The sequence below is a fragment of the Heterodontus francisci genome, chromosome 7 (genome assembly GCF_036365525.1).
Source record: "Heterodontus francisci isolate sHetFra1 chromosome 7, sHetFra1.hap1, whole genome shotgun sequence".
NCBI classification, from domain to species: Eukaryota; Metazoa; Chordata; class Chondrichthyes; order Heterodontiformes; family Heterodontidae; genus Heterodontus; species Heterodontus francisci.
In genome coordinates, this window is record NC_090377.1 from 46,874,287 (window position 1) to 46,899,522 (window position 25,236).

General features: G+C 43.7%; 1 protein-coding gene across 1 annotated transcript in view; it reads left to right on the forward strand.

Moving 5' to 3' along the window:
- The window catches only part of LOC137371955 (inactive dipeptidyl peptidase 10-like), a 939,618-nt gene that overhangs the window by 456,029 nt on the left and 458,353 nt on the right, over positions 1–25,236 (forward strand). The window contains exon 5 of the mRNA XM_068035118.1: positions 7,538–7,612. Coding sequence (XP_067891219.1) covers positions 7,538–7,612 — 75 coding nt within the window. The remainder of the gene's footprint in view (positions 1–7,537; positions 7,613–25,236) is intronic.

The window sequence follows — 25,236 nt, forward strand, 5'->3', positions numbered from 1 at the left end:
AGCGCATGGATTCTGTGTATGTAAGTGCACTGTTCCTGCATCCACTCCAAGTGCTGATACTCAGATTCTGCTGCCTCTAGGCAAGCCTGTTTTGTTTGACTGGGTGGTTTCTGCTGCCACTCTCTGGAAACAGTGCCTTCCTCCTCTCTCTTCCAGCCTGCAGTAGCGCCTCAAGGTCTGCATCCTTCAAGTGTGGGGTAGCCTGGACCTTGGTGCCAGGCCTCTGCCTCTCCTCCTGGTGCACTGGAGCTTGCATTCTGCTTCCAAATGGGTGCCACGGTAATCGCTGCAGTGATGCCTTTAAATAAGACACAGATTTTAGAAGTCCTGCCTCCATCCCACACTCACTGCTGCTAATTGCCCACCAAACCTGCCCTCCAGCCAATTAGCAGCCCGTCTCTACCAAGATTGCAGGCTGTAACAACTTCTCCCACCCCAGTACAGGGTCGGGACCTGGAAATGGTTCCGACATCAGGTTATTCAAGACAGAGAGTGATAGATTTCTAGATATTAAAGATATCAAGGGATATGGGGATAGTGCGGGAAAATGGTAGAAGATCAGCCATGATCTAGTTAAATGGCAGAGCAGGCTTGAGAGGCTGAATGGCCTACTCCTATTTCCTATGATCCTGTGCTCCCAACACCGGAGGTGATATCCTGTCCAAAGTGTCAAATAAATCAGTATTTTCTAAGGAGCCAGGGCATGTATTTCACCTTCAGACTTCAATGTATTATCTTATTTCCTCAATACAAGTGAAGCCATGATAGGTACATTTACAACTTAAATTACAAGCCCATGTAATTACTTGCTTTCTTCTGACATTCTGCAGAACCATTTGTCTCCAGACTGTATCACAACCTTGATCCGAGGAAAGGTGAGAGTAGCTGCCCTTGACATCAAGTCAGCATTTGACTGTGAATGGCACCAGTAAAACTGAAGTCACTAGTGGTCAAATAAAAGCAAAATACTGCGGATGCTGGAAATCTGAAATAAAAACAAGCAATGCTGAAAATACTCAGCAGGTCTGGCAGCATCTGTGGAAAGAGAAGCAGAGTTAATGTTTTGGGTCAGTTCCGAAGAAGGGTCACTGACCCGAAATGTTAATTCTGCTTCTCTTTCCACAGATGCTGCCAGACCTGCTGAGTATTTCCAGCATTTCTTGTTTTTATTATCACTAGTGGTCAAAGTGAGTCACAGCTAACACAAAAGAAGATAGTTGTTGTTGTTGTTGAAAGCCAGTCATAACAGTACAAAGACATCACTGCAGGAGTTCCTCAAGAGAGTCTGCTTGGCCCCAACATCTTCAGCTGCTTTGTCCATGGCCTTCCCTTCATGATAAGGTCAGGAGTGGAGATGTTCTCTGATGATTCCACAGTGTAAAGGTTGCTTCACAACTCCTCCCATAATAAAGCAGCCCATGCTAACCTGCAGCAGGACTAGGATGACATTCTAGTTTGGGCTGACAATTAGTTGGCAACATTTGTGCTATGTAAGTTCTAGGGAATGACTATCTCAAATAAGAGAAAGCACAGCCATCTCCCTTGACCTTCAATGGCATCATCATTGGTAAGACCCTGGCCATCAACATCTTAAACATTGGTCCTGATCAGCTTCTGGTCAATCACATCAACACCATGGCTACAAGAGCAGAGCAACTTTACTATCAGTAGCTCATCTGATCCCTCATGTGCTTAACCTTCTACATGGCTCAAGTCAAGACCGTGATGCAATACCCAGCACCCGCCTGGATGGGTGCAGCTGGAGCAATACTCAAGAAGCTCAACACTATCTACAGAGAAGTTCAGTCTAGTGGTGCCCTGCCACTGGGCTGTATATGCAACCCCCTCCATCAGTGCCACACTATGGCTGCAGTATGTATAATGCAACAACAGGGGAAATCTGTGACACAGGCTTTCCATCCTTCCAACTGAAAAGGGGTAACAGATGGTAAAATATGTGGAACTGATATTCAAAATTCACTTTTGCCTAGGAACACTATGCAGCACAAATTACATACTAAAAGATAAATAGTGGAGAATAAATGTGCTAAGCCATTTAAGAAAAGTCACAACTTAATTTGTGTCAAATTAGTGGTTATTAGAGTAAGAAATTAAGTGTAGGTGACGCAAGTAGTGGCTAAAATTAATCCCTGGAAGTTACAGGAATAAATAAGCTATTCCAGGAAGCTGGTGGAACAGCACACTGGTTTATCAACAAGTTGAACAACAAAGTGGCAATGACATGGGTTTGCACCTGATTACTCATGTAGTGAGTTTTCAACCTAAGTCAGGTAATTATTTTTTTATTTGTTCATTGGGATGTGAGCATCACTGGCAAGACCAGCATTTGTTGCCCAACCCTGATTGCCTTTGACAGACATTGAATACGTAAAATGTGTTTCCCTGATCTATTTCTATTGCCACCAACTGAGCTACCTTCTCCTTCTTGGCATTTCTTTGCGGACAAAGATTTTGGGAAGGTTGTACTCATCGGTTGCAGGCCCGCTGGTGGCTAGTCAGGCCTATCCGTGACTGGCAGATTCTCCCACAGTGGGTGCAACTGAAGGTGTAGTTGCTGCTGGGGGCAATTGGATCTGTCCTGCTCCTCATTTTCTCTTTCATGCTGGTTCTTCACTCAGTGTCAAAGGTGTCTGTAGCCCTCCTGATGTAGCATGTCCAGGCATCACGATCTATGGCCTGCACTTCCCACTGGCGATGGTCGATGTGGCACATGGAGAGGGACGTCTTCAAACGTTTGCATGAGGACCCTCTGTTCCTTTTACCCGTGGTCAGCTCTCCATACAACATGTTCTTGGGCAGGTGATGTCGTCCATCTGGGTAACGTGTTCCGCCCAATGCAGTTGGCTTTGCAGCAGGATGGCCTCGATGCTGGTGATGTTGGCTGTTTCCAGGACATCAATGTTTGTGATGTGGTTCTGTCAGCGGATCATGAGGATGCTATGGAGGCAGCGCTGATGGAAGCGCTCTAGAAAGCGTACATAATGGCGGTATAGGACCCATTACTCGGCACCATACAGAAGGGTGGTGAGGACTACGGCTTTGTACACTTTGAGTTTGGTCTGTGCTCGCTCCACACTCGTTTGTAGAGTCTGCCGAATGTACTGTTTGCTCTTGAGAGCCTATTGTCCACTTCCTTGTCTATGGTGGCATCAAATGAGATGACATTTCCCAAATAAGTAAATTGCTTGACGGGATTCAGCTCAGTTCCCTCGATGACCATGCTTGGTGGTCTATATTTCTCTTCGGGTGCAGGCTGATTCAGGACTTCAGTTTTCTTTCAACTGATTTTTAGTCCGAAGAGTTCTGCTGCCTCGGAAAAACATGTTATATGTTGCAGGTCTGACTGGCTGTGGGCCAGAAGAGTGCAGTCATTGGCGAAAAGAAGTTCACGGATGAGTTTTTCTTGTGTCTTTGTGTGAGCCTGAAGACGCCTGAGGTTGAAAAGGCCTCCATCAGTCCGGAAGCATATGTAAACTACCTCCTTATGGTCTTCCATTGCCTGCTGCAGCATCATGCTGAAAAGATGGTGAATAAGATCGGGGTCAGCACACATCCCTGCTTCATGCCATTGGAGATTCGGAAAGGACTCGAGACGTCACTGTTTTGCTTGACTTGTCCAGACTGATATTTGTGAAACTGCTTCACCATGGCCAGGAACCTGGGTGGGCATCCAAGTTTATCAAGAATTTTCCAAAGTCCATTTCTGTTCACAGTGTTGAATGCCTTGATGAGGTCTACGAAAGTGACGTACCGGCCTTTGTTTTGCTCACGACACTTTTCTTGTAATTGTCTGAGTGCAAATACCATGTCTGTGGTGCCTCTGTTTGGCTCTCTGGGAGGTTTTCTTCCACAATGATAAACACAAACCTGTTCATAAGTATTCTAGCCAGGATCTTCCCAGCAATAGAGAGGAGGGTGATCCCACGATAGTTGGAGCAGTCTGATTTTTCTCCTTTGTTTTTGTACAAGGTGGTGTTAACAACATCACTAAGATCCCATGGAATCCTGCCCTGTTTCCAGCAGGCCGTGAAAAACTCATGGGGTTTGGTGTATAGGGCAGGGCCACCATGCTTCAAGGCTCCAGGTGGAATACCATTGACTCCGGGAGCTTTGTTGTTCTTCATATGATTGATGGTGGTCACAGTTTCCTCCAGAGTTGGACTCTCATCCAGTTCTTCTTTGACCAGCTGTTGTTGGATGCGATTGATAGCAGTATCATGCACTGTGCACTTGGCGCTGAAGAGTGTTTCAAAGTGCTCTGACCAGCAATTCAGGGCTGACTCTTTGTCAGTGTGTAGGGTCTTGCCATCGGCACTCCTCAAGGGGTTTTGGGTTTGATATGCTGGTCCATAGACAGATTTTAGTGTTTCATAGAAACTTCTTATGTCACCAGTATCAGTGTACGGTTGAGTTTTTTTCTGCAAGTGCAATCCACCAGTCATTTTGGATGTTCCTCAGTTTACATTGGAGAGTGCTGCATGCTTGACAGTAGGCTGTCTTTCTCTCTTGGCTGGCTGGCTGAACCAGGTGAGCCTGATGAGCTGACCTTTATATTTTTAGCAGATCTTGAATTTCCTTGTCATTTTCATCAAACCAGTCCCTATTCTTCTTGGTGCTGGGTCTGAGGATGTCCTTTAGGTCACACTGGCACACCAAGATGTAATCTATCAAGTGCCAGTGTTTAGAGCGGAGATGCATCCATATGGTCTTGAAGCAATCCTTTTGTTGAAAGAAGGTGTTGGTTATGGACAGCTGCTTTTCTGTGCAGAGTTCTAAGGGTAAATGTCCACTTTTATTACAGTTTCCAACTCCATGGTTTCCGAGCACTCCCTTCCATGCCAGGCTGTCATGGCCCACTCTGGCATTGAAATCGCCAAGGACGACAATTTTGTCCTTGGGAGGGGCATTCTGGATGAGTTCACGGAGATCTGTGTAGAACTTATCTTTGTCAGCTGGGTTAGCCTTCAGGGTTGGAGCATAAACACTGATGAGGGTTGCATGCTGCTGGTCTTGGAGAGGAGGCACAGGGACATGATGCTATCGGAATGGCCGATTGACAGGCTTGAAAGCTGAATGGTGATGGTCTTCTTCACCATGAAGCCGACACCAAAGAGGCTTTGTTCACCTTGAGGTCTACCTGACCAATAGAAGGTGTAGCCAGCATTGTGTTCTGTTAGGCTGCCTTGCTCCGAGAAGTGGATCTCACTCAGGGCCACTATATCAATGTCTAGTCTGGCTAGCTCATGGGCCACCAGAGCTGACTGTCATTGGGAGAGGCTATTGTTACCACAGTCAAGCATTGTTCGCATGTTCCAGCGGGCAAGTTTCAGAATTTTTCTTCGTTTGCCACCTTTTAAAGTGAGGTTAGGAGGTTGCGTTTCCTTCTCTGTTGTAGGTTGACCACCATAAGAGATGCCCATTGACTGCGGCAAGCCAACTGGGTGAAATAAAAACAGAAAGTGCTGGAAATACTCAGCAGGTCTGGCAGCATCTGCAGAGAGAGAAGCAGAGTTAAAATTCCAGGTCTGTGACCTTTCATCAGAACTGGCAAAGGTTAGAACAGAATTAGGTTTTAAGCAAGTGAAGGGGGTGGGGGGAGAACAAAAGAGAAGGTGTGTGATAGGGCAGGGGGCAACACCAGGAGGGAAATAGAAAGCAATGAAGATGGACAAGGTAAAAGAGACAAACAGAAATCAACTGAATGGGAGGGAGATGAGCATTTGTTTAGGCCACCTTTTCTCGGCCCCTCTCCAATTCAGGAACAAGCAGTCCTGTCCTTCAAAAAGGCTGCTTGGCCATGTAGGGTGCTACCAGGTGATGATGTCATCTCTAGGTTATCATCAAAACAAACAATATCCTGAGCCACCTGCATGCAGGATTGAAACTGCGGCTTCCAGTGCCTTCTCGCACCTGCCATTTTCGCCCCTTTCCTGTTGCTACAGGACTTACTTGTTGAGTTATAGTTGGTGCAGTGTTGCTTTAAGGTGGAGTACAGTTTGCGCTGACTGACCCCACCCTTTAAGCCTGGAGCTCACCTGTTATGGCCCAATGAATTGGGAGGGAGACAGCAAGGTCTCCAAGCCGTAGGTTTGGATTCAGAGTTTCCCTCTCCCAGGTGGCTGCCAACCAAGGCTTGAAGGGCCCCTCGTGCTATTGCTATTTTATCCACAGCTGGTATACCAACAACTGTAGTCCACGCAATATGGTGTGATACACCTTTGGTCCAGAACATGATGGTCACTCAAGCTGCTTGGAATCCTTCCGCCCTGGCCGCTACCTTTATCAAGAAAGACATCCGCCCAGGTGGTGTCATGTTCATCATTTCTTCCCTCACTACATTTCACCTGTCAGCTGAGATGGTGTACCGTGGTGTGGTGCTTGAAGCCAGCAGTGAGAGCTGGGTGTAGATGAGGTCCAGTCCATCCTACAAATTGGATGCAGATGATTGAAAATACAAGGGTACTACCTCTATCTGAACACCCCATACACCCCATCTCCCTGGAGATCTGCTATTTGGATAATCTAAACTTTCGTCCACAATAAGACAGGGGAAATGATTGTACATTCTTCTTCTAAAACCAAACAAATCTCATGGTGTATCTACTGACCTCCATTCAGGGATATTTCTTAAAGTAACCCTTTACCCTTTGCAGTGCTCTAATTTTAAAAGGGTTGTTGTTTTACATTTCTGCATGTTTTTCAAATAGAACCTAATTCTGTTTTCAGGAATTTTTCTTTGGTTCTCACTACTGTCTTAAAAGGCCAATCCTTGAAGAAGCAATTTAATTTTCCATTGAAATGCATTCTTGCACTGTTGCAGATGCCACTGAGAATACCTGATATAAATAGATACCTTCACGTTCTCAGAAATGTTAGATGAGCCACAGTGTTTGACAGCTGAGACATTCATTACTCATGAATAACCCTAGGATTTGAAGTCTTTCACCACTGGGAAAACGTAGGTATTGAAAATAATGAAAATAAAGTAGAATATTCTGACAAACAATTCAGGACTACTGACGTAAAAATGTTATTATTCAGACTATGACTCCCATGGGTGTTTAGTTTTACTGCAGTGCAGGGTGTAAGGATACAATCAAATATATTTATGAAAGAAATTCTGGGTACATGTGGCCTATATGACATCAACAACCCAAAACAAAAAGTTTAAAGATATTTGGGAAGATTCTAAAATTACTATCTTGTTATGATTGTGTGCAAGAGGCAGGGGACATTAAAAATATTTTGCCAGTTCATAAGATACTGCAAATAGCTGAAATTCTCGAAGTTGCACCTTTGAAGATCAATCTTCAAGCTTTAATTTAGGGATTCGCAATGGTGTGCAAATGGTTTATGTTATGACAGTTTTACTCTCGCACCCAGCAGAAATATAAGCGCCACACAAAACTATCAAATGAATGAGTGTCATAAGAATTACATTAAGGTGATTTTTTTTTTTAAAGTGCATTCCTACGTTAACATTCTTAAGTATATCTTGTATTTTTTCATTTCCTAGGTGACTTTTAAAGCAACAAAATACTCTGTCTCCCCAGATCTCAGATTTGTTCTTCTTGCATATGATGTCAAACAGGTACATGAACAATTGTACAAAATAGATAGTTATTTTAAATATCATGAAAATGTCTTATCTACAGATGTCACAAATGCATTTTATAATATCTAGATATCAGTATACTTATTGCGATGTTTCCAGATGTAACTTAATTTGATTATTTTGGCAATTGTCAGGAAAATGAGGATCTGAATTTTTGCTGTATGTTGTATGTTTTCTCCAGTGCAAACCTATTTTGTCCCCTGCTGCTACAGTAAATGGAGTGTTTGCTCCAGCTCCAAATCCATTTGTTGTTTTTCAACCTCTGTGCAAATAGTAACAGCTGAGAAAACAAATATGGTTGAAATAGAGAAAATAGAAATTATTAACAAACATATCAATTTTATATACCAGTGTAAATGTGAGTGCTTATGCTGGTGACAGATCCTGTCTCCATTGGCTTAGAAGGGATTTGAAGAGTTTTTCTCTGTAATGATGTTCTGTTTCTACATTTTTTTGTGTTGAAGTTTGATTTAGTTTTTGCTCCATACTATCAACTGAGAGATATTGCTGAAAGAGTGAAAGGCAAATTGTGCAAACTTTAGGATTTGTACCAAAAATCCACTCAACTGCATTAAACTAATACCAATCAAAACCTGTGAATTATTAGCGATACAATCTGTATTACTGTATATTTAAATGATAGTATATTATAGAGATCTCAGAAGAAGCAAATACCTAGAATTTATGGAACGCTCCTCCAATATCTCACCATATCTTCAACGGATGATTGGTGAAAACTCTAGAGAAACGGGATAAACAGTGAAAATTCTATCCCAAAGAATACTGCTTTGATATCAGTGATATAAATGTTTTTTCTATAATTCAGCTGTCCCTATTTAAATTCTTCCCCCCCCCCCCCCCCCAAACTCATTTTCTATCACTATTCACTCAGTATTATTAAAGCTACTGCCATTGAAAGGATATTTAAGGCAGGCTGTATTGAGGAGAAAATTGAGAGTCAACCCTTTAGGAATTCCATCAATCTCTTTCTCCTCCAAAAAAAAATGTTATTTCAGGAGTGTGGAGATTCCTTACAATAAACAAAGCAGTCTAGAAAGTTTGTACTAATCTAACAATTTAAAGACAAATAGGAAGTAGATTCCCCAAACGTTTAAGGTTAATAAAAGGCATTACCTGGAGGCTAGATGTGATAGCACGTATTCATATAGTCTATGTTTAGCATCCAGCATGATTGGGTTGCAAAGAGGCAAGCAGCTGCTGCCGAATCTTTGGCATAGTTTTACCAGCTGAAAGTGTATTCAATGCACCCAACTCATGTCGGGTGGTAATACACTCATATTTTTTCAACCCTGACCCTCTATCACAAAGACAACATATTTAACAGGTCCTGCTGCTTCCCTACCTCAGCTAACTGCCATCAAAGCCCTAATACGTGACTTTGTCGCCTCCCGACTTAATTACTTCAATACTTTCTTAGCCAATCTCCTATCGTCCATCCTTCCTAAATGACAGCTCATTCAAAAATCTGCTGTCCATATCCTATGCCATACCAAATTCCACATGACAAAACTCCTGCCCCTGGTGACCATCTGCCAACATCATAAATTGCAATTCTCATCTTTATGTTAAAATCCCTTCACAGTGTTTTCCCTCCCCACTCTGTAACCTTCCTCTAGTCTGACAAGTCTTTCCACCAAACTCTCTATTTAAATATCAGCCATACCTCCACAAAAACATTTGGAGGCCCCTAACCTTAACTTGCATCTAAGCTCTTTGGGCTTCGTGTATGTGGGATGTGACTCATTGGGGACAAGACATCCATCCCATATTAGAAAAATGGAAACTTTGTGTGGATTTCTCAGTAGTTTGCTTTGAGGATTGTTATGTTGGTGGTGGGTTTCTGTGCATGTGAGACACATGCAGGTGTGTTAAGTACAATGTAGCTTTTTGGGCAATTGTTTCAAGGAGGTGATTTTGTTTCTCTTGCATGGTTAGTGTCTGAAAACTAGAAAAGGTCTTAGCAACCGAAATTGATTCAATGGTTTGCCTGTGCTCTGTCATGCAATTTCTACTAATATGGATGGAAATTTCATTAAAAAGTACCTTATTTAAATGCATAGGTTTCTTTATATAAAATTGCCTTTCCCAGCATGTTGCGATGCAGTGTATTCACAAAAATTTCAATAAAATATTCCTGTGGTGCATATGTTCAGTCTGTAGACTAGAAAATTCTGAACAAAGGAGGAGGCTCTGCAATTTCCAAAAGGACAAATGGTCTTATGTATGATTTGAAAATAGAATGGTAAAGCACTTGTACTGCATTAAGTCTTATTGCATTCAGCAATTCATGAATCAATCAATTAAATGGTAACAGAATGCTATCATATTTGTATAACATTATATGACTTTTACCAGTGAAGCCTGTAAGAGTTTTTTTTTAAATTAATGTTATGAGATTGCTATAAGGTTAAGTTTAGTTTGCAGGGAATTAATTCCCAGGGAAATACCGCATTTTATTGATTTACTGTTACCTAGCACACATTAGTGGATGGGTGCTTCAGATTTTTGAAGTGTTAATTTGTTATCACTAGATGGATCAAACATTCATAACACCCTTATGTAATTTTGTAATTCCAGTGTTGCATATTAATACCTTTGAAACAATGGGGGGGCCATTGAATATAATTCGAAACATACACGGTCCTTCCTGCTCCCCAGACAAACTGCAAAAACACCTTTCATGAAGACAACTTCCTGTTAAAAAAAAAAACTCTTTAGCATGTTGTTTGTTATTCTATATACACTTGTAATACAAGGAGGGGTTACTAAGATGAGCTATCAGAATGTAAAAGCAATGTTCCTGTTCAACAAAATGCTGTGTATTTGTTAATGTATTGAAATAGTTTTTTGTTACAATTATTCCTTTTATGTATACAGTATATTGCTGTCAAAACAGGTCAACATTGATTCCACAACAGGTGGCATTTTTTTAACTCAGCCTTTTACAAGTATTGCTAAATTTGAAATGGAAATCGGTCAAGTTCCATAAAAAATGGATGATCTGCTCCACCAATTTACCAGTCAATTGGTGTAGGTGAAGATTTCCTCCATTGATCCAGCACAATGAAAATTGTACAAAATTAATTCTAGATTGTAGAGTTGCAATATAATCACCCATGTAATTTGCAACACTGGAATTACAAAACTTGTTGTGGTTTCTGACATAATTCTAGATTAAACTGGTTCATGCCTGTTCATATCAGCTGATCACCCATGGCATTGCTAACAATATGTTTAAGGACCTGTTGTTTTATAATTATGTGAGAAACATGCCACCTAACGCACAATGGAGTAGGTTTTAACTATCGGTTGCTCTATAGTGCCGATGGAAGGCCCAGTCCATTTTGACTGCAGCATTAATATACAAGCAGCAGACTATGGGTGTCAAACTGGCATCCAAACCATTGTAATATTGGTTGGACAAAAGGTCAGTCTGGAAGGGGAAGTTGCGATTGTAGTGAGGGAGGAGCCCAGCATAGCATGAGCCCATATTATTGTTGTGGACTCCTGAGGAATGGTCCTGATCATCCTGGCCTACAAAATATAATATTAGATGTACCTCTGTGGGATCTCTTCTGCTGTACTGCTAGGTTTTACCGGCAGAGTATCCATGTGACACCATCTGCCCAATAGACATCAAATTTCCATGTCTGTAATAGGACCTTTGTTGCATGCATTAATGAGGATATCATCTTGGCCACCAAGCAAAACAACAACTTGCATTTATGTCCCAAGGTGCTTCACAGGAGCATTATCAAACAAATTTGACAACGAGCCACATAAAGGAGATATTAGGGTGCATGACCAAAAGCTTGGTTAGAGAGGTAGGCTTTAGGGAGCATCTTAAAGGAAGAAGGAGATGAAGAGAGGCAGAGGGATTTAGGAACCTTGGGAGCTCACGGTGCTGTCACGGATGGTGGTGAGGTTAAACTTGTGGATGCTCAAGATGCCGAAATTAGAAGAGTGCAAATATCTCTGAGGATTGTGGGGCCGGAGGAGATTACAGAGATAGAGAGTGGTGGCGCCATTGAGGGATTTGAAAGCAAGGATGAAAATTTTAAAATTGAGATGTTGCTTAACCAGGAGCAAAATGTAGGCTAGCGAGCATCGGATGTTGGATGAGCAGGACTTGATGTGAGTTAGGGCAGGGGCAGCAGAGCTTTGGATGACCTCATGTTTACAGAGAGTAGAATATGGGAGACTGGCCAGGAGTGCATTGTCAAGTCTAGAGTTAACAAGTGCATGGATGAGGGTTCCAGCAGCAAATTAATTGAAGCAGGGTTGAAGTTGGACAATGTTACCGAGATGGAAATAGGTAGTCTTAATAATAGCGCTATGTGGTTTGAAACTCATCCCTGAGTCAGATATGACACAATGGCTGTGAACAGTTTCATTCTGTCTCAGACTGTTGTCAGGGAGAGAGTCGGAGTTGGTAACTAGGGAAAGGCCTGAAAAATATGGCGGCATTACAGAAAGAAGGCAGCATCATCTCCATTGTAACTCCACGGCCACCTTGTTTCAATCAGTCACAGGTAATTAAAATTTGTTTCAATTCATTACCAAATATTAACCAGGTGAGAGTTAATATATTTTTGGTCTTTTGTGAATGGATGCTAGCAGCTGCTAATGTAGAATCGTGTTTAACTTTGATTGTCCACTGTAAAGTGGAGACATGCTCTAAGTCGATATATTCACAAGTTAATTACAAGCTAATTGCTGCTGATGAGCAAAGTCTTTATATTGGCAGCTGATTGTATATCTTCCTTTCACCTATTGGGGAGAGGCTATGTTATTAAGATCGAAGAAAACCATGGAAAATGACTGGCTGTCATGCTAGACCCCCAATGAGGCACATTAATTTTGTCATGAACATTGACTTTAAACTGTTACTGGAGTGAAGAAAGGACTTGTTAAACAGATCAGCTGTTGCTGGAAAAGATATTAAATATGTTAACAAATAGTACTTGGAAGGCAAAGGACCATTCCCTGACATATTCAACTCACAATGGACCTTGATCACCAGATATTGTGTGTACGAGGTGCATTCCAGAGATTGCTAAGGTGCTACAATCCAAGATGTGGTTCCCCTTGTCCTCACTTTTCACCCCATCAGCCTCCATATCCAAAGGATCATCCTCCGCCATTTCCGCCACCTCCAGCGTGATGCCACTACCAGTCGCATATTCCCCTCCCTTCCCCTGTCAGCATTCCGAAGGGATCGTTCCCTCCGCGACACCCTGGTCCACTCCTCCATTACCCCCACCATCTCGTCCCCGTCCCATGGCACCTTCCCCTGCAATCGCAGGAGGTGTAATACCTGCCCATTTACCTCCTCTCTCCTCACTATCCCAGGCCCCAAACAGTCCTTTCAGGTGAAGCAGCGATTTACTCTACTTCTTTCAATGTAGTATACTGTATTCGCTGCTCACAGTGTGGTCTCCTCTACATTGGGGAGACCAAGCACAGACTGGGTGACCGCTTTGCAGAACATCTCCGCTCAGTCCGCAAGCAGGACCCTGAGCTTCCGGTTGCTTGCCATTTCAACACTCCCCCCTGCTCTCATGCTCACATCTCTGTCCTGGGATTGCTACAGTGTTCCAGTGAACATCAACGCAAGCTCGAGGAACAGCATCTCATCTACCGATTAAGCACACTACAGCCTGCCAGACTGAACATTGAGTTCAATAATTTCAGAGCATGACAGCCCCCCATTTTACTTTCATTTTTAGTTATTTTTTCTTCCTTTTTTTTACATTCTTTTTTACATTTTTTACAATCTTTTTTTTTCCATTTATTTCATTTCATCTTAGTTTGTTCAGTTTGCTTAGCCACTTTTTTTTTCAGGTTTGCACTTGCTGCTGTTCAATATTCAGTGTATTAACACCTAATCTGTACTAATGCTTTGTCTTTCAACACACCATTAACATATTGTTTGCCTTTGCTCCGTGACCTTTTGGTCAGCTATGTGGCCTGGTCCAATCTAGACTTCCTTTGTTATCTCTTGCCCCACCCCCACCTCACTTGCTTATAACCTGTGACTTTTCTAATATTTGTCAGTTCCGAAGAAGGGTCACTGACCCGAAACGTTAACTCTGCTTCTCTTTTCACAGATGCTGCCAGACCTGCTGAGTGATTCCAGCATTTCTTGTTTTTATTTCAGATTTCCAGCATCTGCAGTATTTTGCTTTTATAATGTGGTCAGACCAGTTAGTCGCATGACTAATCTGCTTGGCAACCTGGGTTTTTCTGAATTGAACAAACAGTTTGAACGTGGAGTGTCTGTTTGCTCCTGGACTGAGAAGATCTCTCCTGTCTGCTCCCATCTCTTTCTCACAAGCCTCTGAATCCACTCAAGGCACATGAACCCCAAGAGAGAAACGTCTCCTACAACGAACAAGGTTTAAGAAGAATACTGAGCCCCAACGAAAAACAAGATCTACCTACAATCAAGGACTCTACAGTGAGCTTGAAGAACCGTAACAAAAACTCTTCTGATATTGCCTCAAACTTTTCCACTTTATTTTTCTTCTGCTCTTTTCTGTCTCTATTTGCATGTGTGTGTCATGTATGAATGCTCGCAAGGGCACGTTGTGTATCTGTAGGTGTCAACCGAATTAGAGTTTAAGTTCAAGGTTAATAAATTTCAACTTTTCTTCTTTAAACCTAAGAAAATCTGTTTGTGCTGGTTTCTTTGCCTTATAATTGGAAAGCGGTGAACAAGGATTCACCAAGGGGGAGCTAAAAACACAGTGTGTTTGAAATTAAACCGTTACGGTAAGGCCAGGTGAAGTCTGAGAGGGGCCCCTAGACACCTTTCTCACTGGGTCATAACACTGGCTTTTAAACATTTTCTCAGGATATGATTTGTTATTATTTTGTAAATGTGATATTCAACTCAATCAGCTGCACAGTTATTCAAGTGTAATGCTTTCAAGAATAACTTTCTTCTGGAACTAAAATGAAGAGGTGTGGGGGCTTGTTCTGATTGACATGCACATGAAGCAATTGAAGGAACCAAAGTATTTCCCAAGAAATGGTCAGTAAAACTCCAGCCAACTCCTCCACTGGAACCTTAGGTGTGCAACCCAGGAGTAGGCCTTTCTGAGGAAGTTACAAACCGCCTGCTCAACTTTAAGTAAAAATACATATTATTTATGAGCTCATGTTCCAAATGTTACTTTTACCCATAAGTTTCCACCTGTGGAAAATTGAACCAACTGATTTCAATACATCTCTATTGTTAGGCTTCAAATTGTTGATTAATTCTTTGGATGTATGCTTAGTTTTATAGATAGATGTATGGTAGTTCCTGTTTCCATTTTTCGATCAAAGTGACATTCAATTATTCTGTACTAAATTTTTGCACTCAGCTAGCGTATGAACCAGAATAAAATGTTTTGTTGATCAAGGGATATTTGTAAGAATATTTCCAAATAAAGGGAGGAATTTTATGCGGCCTGCAAGAGCAGAAATCATGGTGGGCGGGACGACTTAATTAGGTGGGAGGTGATATTTTGATATCCCGATGGCAGATTGAATTTTAAAGACTAAGTTGGTGGCGTTTCTATGGCGGGTCAGGCCTCATGGCACCAGGTGGGACAGGTTGCAACTTTCAATATATTCGCATGCCATGAATACCCCATGTTACCCTAAAATTATTTGAAATTAAGTCCTACCTGCCAGATTAAGTCAGTGGTGCACAGGAATCTTGTGGCACTTGGTTCACGCTCATTTAAAGGTGGTGTGCACCTGTCGGCTTTGTGTAGTTGTCCCTGAGGTTGGTGGTTGTCTTTCTTGAATGCTTCGGCACAATGGAAGGACAACATTGGAATGGGTGTTTGGTGTCAGGCGCGGGACCAGCAAAGGCAATTCTTCTGTGGGTGGGTGGTTAGAGAGGGTGGGGTCTCGGGTGCCTGGAAGTGCGGTGGAGGGAAGCCAGCAAGGGCAGTGTCATGATCGTATGTGTGTATTAGAGAACATATGGTACTTGGAAGGGAAACTGAAAGTAGCTTTGTGCTTTGGGGAAAACATCTGACCTGGGGGTTGTTGTAAGGTCAAATAGCTTTCCTTTACATGGTTTCCCAGGCTTGCCACTATGTTCAGCTTTGCTTCTGCACTTCTTGGCAAAATGGCTTCTGCCCTTATATTTTCTACATATCTTTCGCTTGGCAGGGCAACGATCATCTCTTCCATAGTGCCCCAAGTTGCCACATCTGAAACACCCTCTCTCAGTAAGCAAGAACACTACAGAAGTCTTTAACATAAATTTTAACAAGTGTTTTATTAAAGTTACAGCTGTGATTTCTTTTATTAGATTAGATTAGAGATACAGCACTGAAACAGGCCCTTCGGCCCACCGAGTCTGTGCCGACCATCAACCACCCATTTATACTAATCCTACACTAATCCCATATTCCCATCAAACATCCCCACCTGTCTCTACATTTCCCTACCACCTACCTATACTAGTGACAATTTTTATAATGGCCAATTTACCTATCCACCTGCAAGTCTTTTGGCTTGTGGGAGGAAACCGGAGCACCCGGAGAAAACCCACGCAGACACAGGGAGAACTTGCAAACTCCACACAGGCAGTACCCGGAATCGAACCCGGGTCCCTGGAGCTGTGAGGCTGCGGTGCTAACCACTGCGCCACTGTGCCGCCCTAGTGTGATTCAAGTGTGATTCCTTTCAGCCTGAGATGTGGCATTGGCAACGAGGTAAATTTGGAGATATTTAGGATTGTGTCATGGCATTTGCTGGAGCTGATATGTCTGCAGTCCAGAGAATTGAGCCATTTGATCCGATGGGTGATGCCAGTTCCATCAGTGTGAAATGGAAAGCCTAGCTGGAGGAGTTCGAAGCGTATGCTGACAGTCGGGGTTTGTTTTTAGACGGGGCGATGAAGGTGCAGAAAGCGCAGCGACAGGCCTTATTACTGTTCAGTGCAGGTGCATCGGTGAGGGAGACTTTCAAGACATTGCCTGACATGGAGAAAAGGCAGATTATGAACGTGCAGTGAATGCTTTGAAGGACCATTATGTGGTGACGCCAAATGCCTCATTCCAAAGGTATGTTTTCTGTCAAATGAGACAGAAAGAGGGGGAAACAGTAACCCAATTTGTGATTCGTTTTCGGCAGGCATTGGGTGGATGTAGTTATGTTGCAAAGGATTTGAGTAACCAAATAATGGATCAGGTAATCCAACCTTGCAAGTCGGATATGTTGAGATGCAGGCTGCTGGAAAGAGGAGATGACTTAATGTTGGATGACACTTTAAAGATAGCAGCTTCATTGGAAACAATGGATGGACAGGTTCACAGCATGAAACTTGGTCCCATTTCCACCATCGGCATGGCAAAATCTGAGGTTAATCGAGTGACACAATGGAATCCAAGTACCTGTAAATGAAAACAGCAAAAGTCTGAGAGGGTTTCAGATGTGGCAACTTGGGGCACATGGAAGAGATGATGGCTGTTGCTCCTCCAAGGGAAAGGTATGTAGAAAATAAATGGGGCAGAAACCATTTTGCCAAGAAATGCAGAAGCAAAGCTGAACAGAATGACAAGCCTAGGAAACCATGTAAAGGAAAGAGAGATGAAAGTCGTACAACTGTGAGACGAATTGAAGTAGATGCAGTGAGTGAGGACATGAATAGCAATTGTGGATACATGTTTTCTGTCAATGGAAGCAACCATGAGAATGTTCCAGTGATTGTTGGGGTGTTGAAGTGAGCATTATTGTAGATTCAGGCAGTGACAGTAATGTCATCAGCAGAGCACTGTGGGAGGAATTGAAGGCAAAGAAAATCAAGTGCACATTGTGAAAATGTGTTTAAAAGTTTTATCCTTACACATCTAAAACCCCACTTCAAACTGTTGGATGTTTCACAACAAGTGTAAGAGCTGGAGATCAGAGTGTGGAGGCAGAATTCATAGTGATTGAGGAGGATGGTGAGCCTGTTCTCAGTAGAGAAACTGGCCAAGCTTTAGGGGTGCTATACATTGGATTGAAAGTGAATTCTGTGAAGTCCTATGCGGAGCTCCAAGAGGAGCTTGGACCAATGTTTGAAGGAATTTGGAAGTTGCACAAATGCCAAGTGAGATTAACAACTGATAAGAATGTGAAGCCTGTAGCTCAGCCTGTACACAGAACACCTTTTGGTCTGAGAGGGAAAATTGAGGCAAAGATCAAGGAACTGGTTGACCAAGACATCATAGAGCCAGTTGAAGGACCAATACCATGGGTGAACCCTGTTGTGGTAGTGCCTAAACCAAATGGTGACATCATACTCTGGCTGGAGTGTTACGCCACCCCAATGAGCCGGATGGTGGCGGGGGGATGGCGTAAAATGGAGCCGGAGCTCAGGGAGGCTTTTCCGACCCGCTGCCGCCTCCGCCCCTCCTTTACGTGGGGTTGGGTGGGGGGAGGCGAAAAACGGCCTGCCTGCCCCAGGCCAATCAAAGCCCGTAAGTGGCCATTTAACAGCCACTTAAGGGACTTTGCCCGCCTCCATGCGGATTTTAAGCGTGGCAAGCGGGCATCCTGGAGCCGGGAAAAGCAGACGGCTTCTGATCATCTCGGGGCAGTGGGGGAGCCTGCTTATCGGGCACAGGGTGCCCGATGGAGGGCCGCCTCTGCTACCCCAACCACTCCCAAGACCCAACATGCCCCCTTATCCCCAAACGACCACCCTTGCCTCACCAGGGCCCGACCGATTACCCCCGGCGAGACAACCAAAACTTAACTGGACTGCCGGCTTCATGTAATAAAAGCAAAATACTGCAGATGCTGGAAATCTGAAATATAAACAAGAAATGCAGGAAATACTCAGCAGGTCTGGCAGCACCTGTGGAGAGAGAAGCAGAGTTAATGTTTCAGGTCAGTGACCCTTCATCAGAACTGGCAGAGGCTAGAAATGTAATAGGTTTTAAGCAAGTAAAGTTGGGGTGGGACAAGATATAATCAAAGAGAAGGTGTTGATAGGCCGCTGATTGGCCGGCAGCTCAATGAGGCGGGACTTCCTCCTTCAAGCAGGTGGAAGTCCCGTCTCGGAACAATTAAAGTCTGGGGACCCGTAAAATGCGGGTTGGATCCGCAGGCGAGGTGGAAGAGGGGTTCACTGCCGACTTTTCAGTCGATGGCCGGCTCCCATCTGCCTAACGTGAAATCCCGGCCTCTGTGTTGATATGTGACAGGTAAATGAAGCGGTAGTGAGAAAACGGCACCCAATTCCCACTGTGGATGAAATCTTTCAAGAGTTGTCAACAAGCAAGGTGTTCTCCAAATTAGACTTAAAATGGGGATACCACCAGTTGGAGCCTCATCCTGATTCAAGGAATGTGACTACTTTTATCACTCATTGTGGACTTTACCGATACAAAAGATTGCTAGTTGGCATCAATGTGGCACCAGAGATTTACCAACACAAAATTCATAAGGTGATGCAAGGGATCCCAGGAACAGCCAATATCCTGGATGACATCATTATTCATGGAGCCAACAGAGAGGAACATGACGAGAGGCTGAGATTAGTATTGGTTAGATTGTGGTCAGCAGGACTTATGGTAAATACAGACAAGTGTTTGCTGGGCATGACAGCTGAAGTTGCTGGGCCATAAACTCACAAGCAGTGGAATCAATGCTCCCAAAGACAAGATAGAAGCAATAGCAGAGGCACGTGAACCACAAAACGCTAGTGAAGTGAGAAGTTTTCTGGGAGTTCTGAGCTATTGTGTGAGGTATATCCCAAACTTTGCTACCCTGACTGATCCATTGAGGAAGATAGCCAGAAAGAATGAACGGTTCAGATTTGATGAAGAATAGAAAACAGCATTGAAAGCTTTGAAAGACAGCTTGACAAGTGCTTGAACGCTGGGATACTATGATCCGAAAGCACTAACAAAAGTCATTGTAGGTGCTAGTCCAGTAGGATTAGCAGCAGTGCTGGTGCAAATACATGCTGAGGGCCCTAGAATCATTGCTTATGCAAGCAGATCTCTGACAGATGTGGAGAGGAGATATTCTCAGACGGAGAAAGAGTTTCTGGGATTGGTGTGGGCATGTGAAAGATTCCATGCATACTTGTTTGGCATTGTGGAATCTGAGGTGAGCCATCCTTGGACAACGGGTGTGGATTTGGCTAGTTATCATGTTTATACATTTGCTGTTCCTTAGGAACGTACTAGGCAAGGGAGTTGAGATAAAATGAGTGTTGCTAAGACAGAATGTGCTTTTCTGTCTCACGCTGTGGACCGCTGTACCAGCTGCAAGGCCAATAGTGAAATAGATAAGTAAACGAAGGACTGAATTAACACTGTATCCCATTCGTTTAGGGCAAATGCTCAACTGTAGTATCATTGGTGTCTTTGAATGCAAATTAAGGATTGAAATTATTATTGTAAGACTATTGGTTACAGAACACTATAATTGCCACTGTTTTGCGGAAACTCTTTAGAACATCGCACTGAGTCTCAATGTGAGCTCTCCTGTGTTTGTTGTCCTTGTGCACAAGTTAATAAAGTAGGTTGCAAGTACTCACCGTGCCAAGTCTGATTATTCCACAACAGCATCGAGTTTGAATTAATGATGGATCACAAGCCATTACAGATGATTTTTTCTCCCAGATCCAAACCATGTGCCAGAATCAAAAAATGGATTTTGAGACTCCAACAACATAAGTACAAGGTGGTTCATATTGCTGGAAAGATGAACATTGCTGACTCACTGTCACAACTACTGAGGGAGAATCAACATACAGATCTTCACTAGAGAAGGAAGCTGAACCATTCGTGCAGTTTGTGGCAGTTCATGCTACACCAAGAACAATCAAAGCTAGAGACATTGAAAGAGAAAGACCCAGAATTGAATGACACAGACAGAGAATCCAAGCTGGAAACTGGGAGAATTGCCCATTGAAGACATACATTGTTATACAAGATGAACTGCGCACAATTGGGAAGTGTATTCTCAGAGGTAACAGCCTTATACTGCCACAAACGCTTAGGTTTAGACTAATGATGCTAGCTCATGAGGGTCACTTGGGAGTGGTTGGTACTAAGCAAAACATACAAACCAAAATATGGTGGCCAGGGGTGGCGAAAGATGTGGAACAGTTTGTCAAAGCATGTCATGGAAGTCAACTTGTCAGTAAACCCAATCCACCGGAACCACTACGCAGCACACTGTTACCAGCTAGACCATAGGAGGATGTAGCAGTTGACTTCTTAGGTCCACTTCCATCAGGACAGTCCATACTAGTGGTGATTGACTATTACAGCCTTTATTATAAATATGTGGTAATGAAGTCTACAACGGCAGAGAAAACAGTGTTTGCATTGACTGAAATATTTGTAAGGCATGGTCTACCAGTCACTTTGTATTCAGACAATGGGCCACAATTCATTTCACAGACCTTTACAGATTACATGCAAATCACAGGCATTCACCATCACAGAGCAAACCCTAAATGGCCACAGGCAAATGGGGAAGTGGATAGACAAAACCAATCTTTGGAGAAATGGATGAGGATTGCTCAGGCAGAGGGTAAAGACTGGAAGGAGGTGTTGTTGTCATATGTGACCATGTATAGAGCAACTACACACACGACGATGGGGAAGAGCCCAGCTGAGTTGTTATTTGGATGCAAAATATGCACGAAGATACCAGAGCTGAGGGACATTAGAGTTGATCAGGAGGTTTGAGATCATGATGCTGAGAAAAAGGATGCTACAAAGTTTTATGCAGACCACAGAAGGAAAGCAAGACAATCTGATGTGATGCCAGGTGATGAAGTATTGCTGAGACGGGAGGGCCTGAGTAAGATGGATACACCATATTATCCCAATCCATACACTGTTATTGCCAAGACTGTGCAGTCACCAGAAGTATGGTATGACAGAAATTCTTCATGCATTAAGAAGTATCATGGTGACACAGACATAACAGCAGATGAACCAGATGTAGGAGTTGAGGTGAAGCTGAATCTAGTAATTCAGAGGTCCAAGCCAGTAATGCTGTTAGCAGGCAGACAGCTTGCTATCCAGAGAGAGAAACATCGGTTCCAGAGGGGCCGACAACATTTCTTAACTCTGACATGGTAATCAGAGTTCCTGAGACAACAGGAAGACCACGGCGTGCAAGGAGACCACCAAAATAATATGAAGATTATGTGTTGTGGGGATTATGTTCAAAAATCATGGACTTTTTTTTGATAAGGGAGGAATGTCATGATTGTATGTGTGGGCTTGAGTGTTAGAGAACATATGGTACTTGGAAGAGAAACTGAAAGTAGATTTGTGCTTTGGGGAAAACATCTGACCTGGGAGTTGTCAGGTCAAATAGTTTTGTAGCCACAGTGAGCAACAGTAAGCAAGAATTCTACACAAGTCTTTAATAAAATATTTGTTAAATCTTTGTTATAGTTACAGCTGTAATTGAAAATAGATTAATTTCAGCCTGAATTGTGACTGGCAGAGGGTGGGGTCTCGGGTGCCTGGAGGTGTGGAGGAGGGAATTGTCTAGCTTTCAGGGTGTGGAGTCAGTGGTGCTGCTGGTGGTGTTGGGGTGTTATGTTTGGAGGAGATAATGTATGTGAGGTGCATGATAGACCTAAAGGGAGGGATCAGTGCTGTCAACACCTACCTGATGTCCGGGGTAGTGGCGGACCTGAAAGGAACAGGGCTGAAAACCTATAAATAAAGAGCGGGGCTCAAGGCCCTTCACCTACCTGACATCCCAGGGCAGCGGCAGGCTCTCTGACTGTTTCTGCGTGCGCTCTGTTTGGATTTAGTTTAAAAAAAGAACAGTGACATCACTAAAATTCTGTGTACTGATTGGTCGTTGGGTGGCAGCTGTTATTGCCTGGGGATTGCTGTGATAGATTGGTGTAAAAAAAAAAGGTTCCTTTTAAATTAAAGCCCTAGGATAGCTAGCTGTAAATTATTAGTATTTTCTAGCTATGCTAGTGCTGTTTGCAGGGAGTGGAGGCTGTAAGTTAAGTGTGGGCATTTTCTCTGGCTGGGGGTGGTGGAAGGTGCTCTTTGGTCTTTTTCTTTCTCAGCCTCAAAGGTATTGGTGATAAAATCTGATTGTAAATAGCTGGTAAGTTATTTCAACTAGCAAGTTTTCATGATGAAGTTAAGTCACATGCCATATGACCTTGGCGAACATGTCTGCGGAAAGTGTCTCCGGTTGCAGAAGCTTGAGCTTTGGGTTTCAGAGCTCAAGCGGCGGCTGGAGTCACTGTGGTTCATCCGCGAGGTGGAGGACTATGTGGATGGCGTGTTTCAGGAGGTAGTCAAGCCGGTGCCTAGGCAAGCACAGTTGGAAGATGACTGGGTGGCTGCCGGATGGACAAGGAAGTCAAGGCAGGTACTGCAGCAGTCCCCAGAGGGCATTGCACTTTCTAACCAGTATTCAGTACTGATTACCGATGGGGAAGAGGGTTCCTCTGGAGAATGCACCGAGAGTCATAACTGGAATATCATGGGTGACTCAGCTGTGTTGGGATGGAAAAAAAAGGAAAAGAGGGCAATAGTGGTAGGGGATTCTGTGGTTAGAGGAACAGATAGGTGTTTCTGTGGTTGCAGGTGTGATTCCAGGATGGTATGTTGCCTCCCTGGTGCAAGGGTCATGGATATCAATCACCAAGCAGGTACAGAGTATTCTGGAGGGTGAGGGTGCACAACCAGAGGTCCTGGTCCACGTTGGTACCAATGACATAGGTAGAAAGAGGGATGAGGTCCTGCAAAAAGAATTTGGGGAGCCAGGCAGCAGATTAAAAAGTAGGACCTCAAAGGTTGTAATCTCTGGGTTTCTTCCGGTGCCACGGGCTAGTGAGTCTGTGAATAAGAGGTTAGAGCAGATGAATGCATGGTTGAAGAGATGGTGCAGGAGGGAGGGCTTTAGTTTCCTGGATCACTGGGCCTGTTTCTGGAGAACTTGGGATCTGTATAAGATGGACGGGTTGTACCTGAACTAGAACGGAACCAACACCCTTGCTGGGAAGTTTGCTAGTGCTGTTTTGGAGGGGGGGCAGGGGGTTTAAACTAATTTGGCAGGGGGCTGGGATACAGAGTGGAAGCACAGTAAGTGGTGATGCACAGTCAAATATAGAAAAGAAGCGAAGTCAGTCTGGAGGGCAGAGTAAATGTAAACCTGTTAAGGCTGAAGCAAATAATGCAAGGCTGGTTTGTATCTATTTTAATGCAAGGAGTTTTACTAGTAAGGCAGATGAAATCAGGGTGTTGATTAACACATGGGATTATGACATTATTGCTATCACTGAGACATGGTTGAGAGAAGGGTAGGACTGGCAGCTTAATATCCCAGGGTATAGAATTTGGCCACCACGCTCTGGAAGTGGTTTAAGAGTTCACCTACCTAGGCTCAACTATCACCAATAACCTGTCTCTCGATGCAGAAATCAACAAGCGCAAGAGAAAGGCGTCCCCTGCCATGTCCAGACTGCCAAGAGGGTGTGGGAAAATGGCGCACTGACACGGAACACAAAAGCCAGAGTGTTTCAAACCTGTGTCCTCAGTACCTTGCTGTACGGCAGCGAGGCCGAGACAACGTATGTCAGCCAAGAGTGACATCTCAACTCATTCCATCTTCGCAGCCTCCAGAGAATCCTCGGCATCAGGTGGCAGGACCATATCTCCAACGCAGAAGTCCTCAAGTCAGCCAACATTCCCAGCATGTGCACCCTACTGAGCCAGCGGCACTTGAGATGGCTTGGCCATGTGAGCCGCATGGAAGATGGCAAGGATCCCCAAGGACGTATTGTACAGCGAGCTCGTTACTGGTATCAGACCCAATGTCCGTCCATGTCTCTGTTTTAAAGACGTCTGCAAATGCGACATGAAGTCCTGTGACATTGACCACAAGTCGTGGGAGTCAGTTGCCAGCAATCGCCAGAACTGGCGGACAGCCATAAAGGTGGGGCTAAAGAGTGGCGAGTCGAAGAGACTTAGCAGTTGGCAGGAAAAAAGACAGAAGTGCAAGGAGAGAGCCAACTGTGTAACAGCCCCAACAACCAATTGTATCTGCAGCGCCTGTGGAAGAGTCTGTCACTCTAGAATTCACATTTATAGCCACTCCAGGCGCTGCTCCACAAACCACTGACCACTTATAGGCACTTACCCATTGTCTCTTGAGACAAGGAGGACAAAGAAGAAGAAGAATCTTCAGATATGATAGAGGAGGGGGTAAAAGGGGAGATGGCATTGCACTGTTGATCAAGGAGTCAATTACTGCAGTAAGGAGGGATGATATCTTAGAAGGTTCCTCTAATGAGGAACAAAAAGGGGGCCATCACTTGGCTGGAAGCATACTACAGGCCTCCAAATAGTCAGGGAGAGCTAGAGGAGCAGATAATTAAGCAAATCTCAGAGAGGTGCAAAAATAATAGGGTGGTAATAGTAGGGGATTTCAATTTCCCGTATATTAGAGGGGATAGTATTAGTGCAAAAAGCTTAAAGGGGACAGAATTCTTCAAGTGCATTCAGGAGTGCTTTTTGAGCCAGCAATAGAGTGTCCTACAAGAGGAGGAGCAGTACTGGAATGAAGCCGGAGAA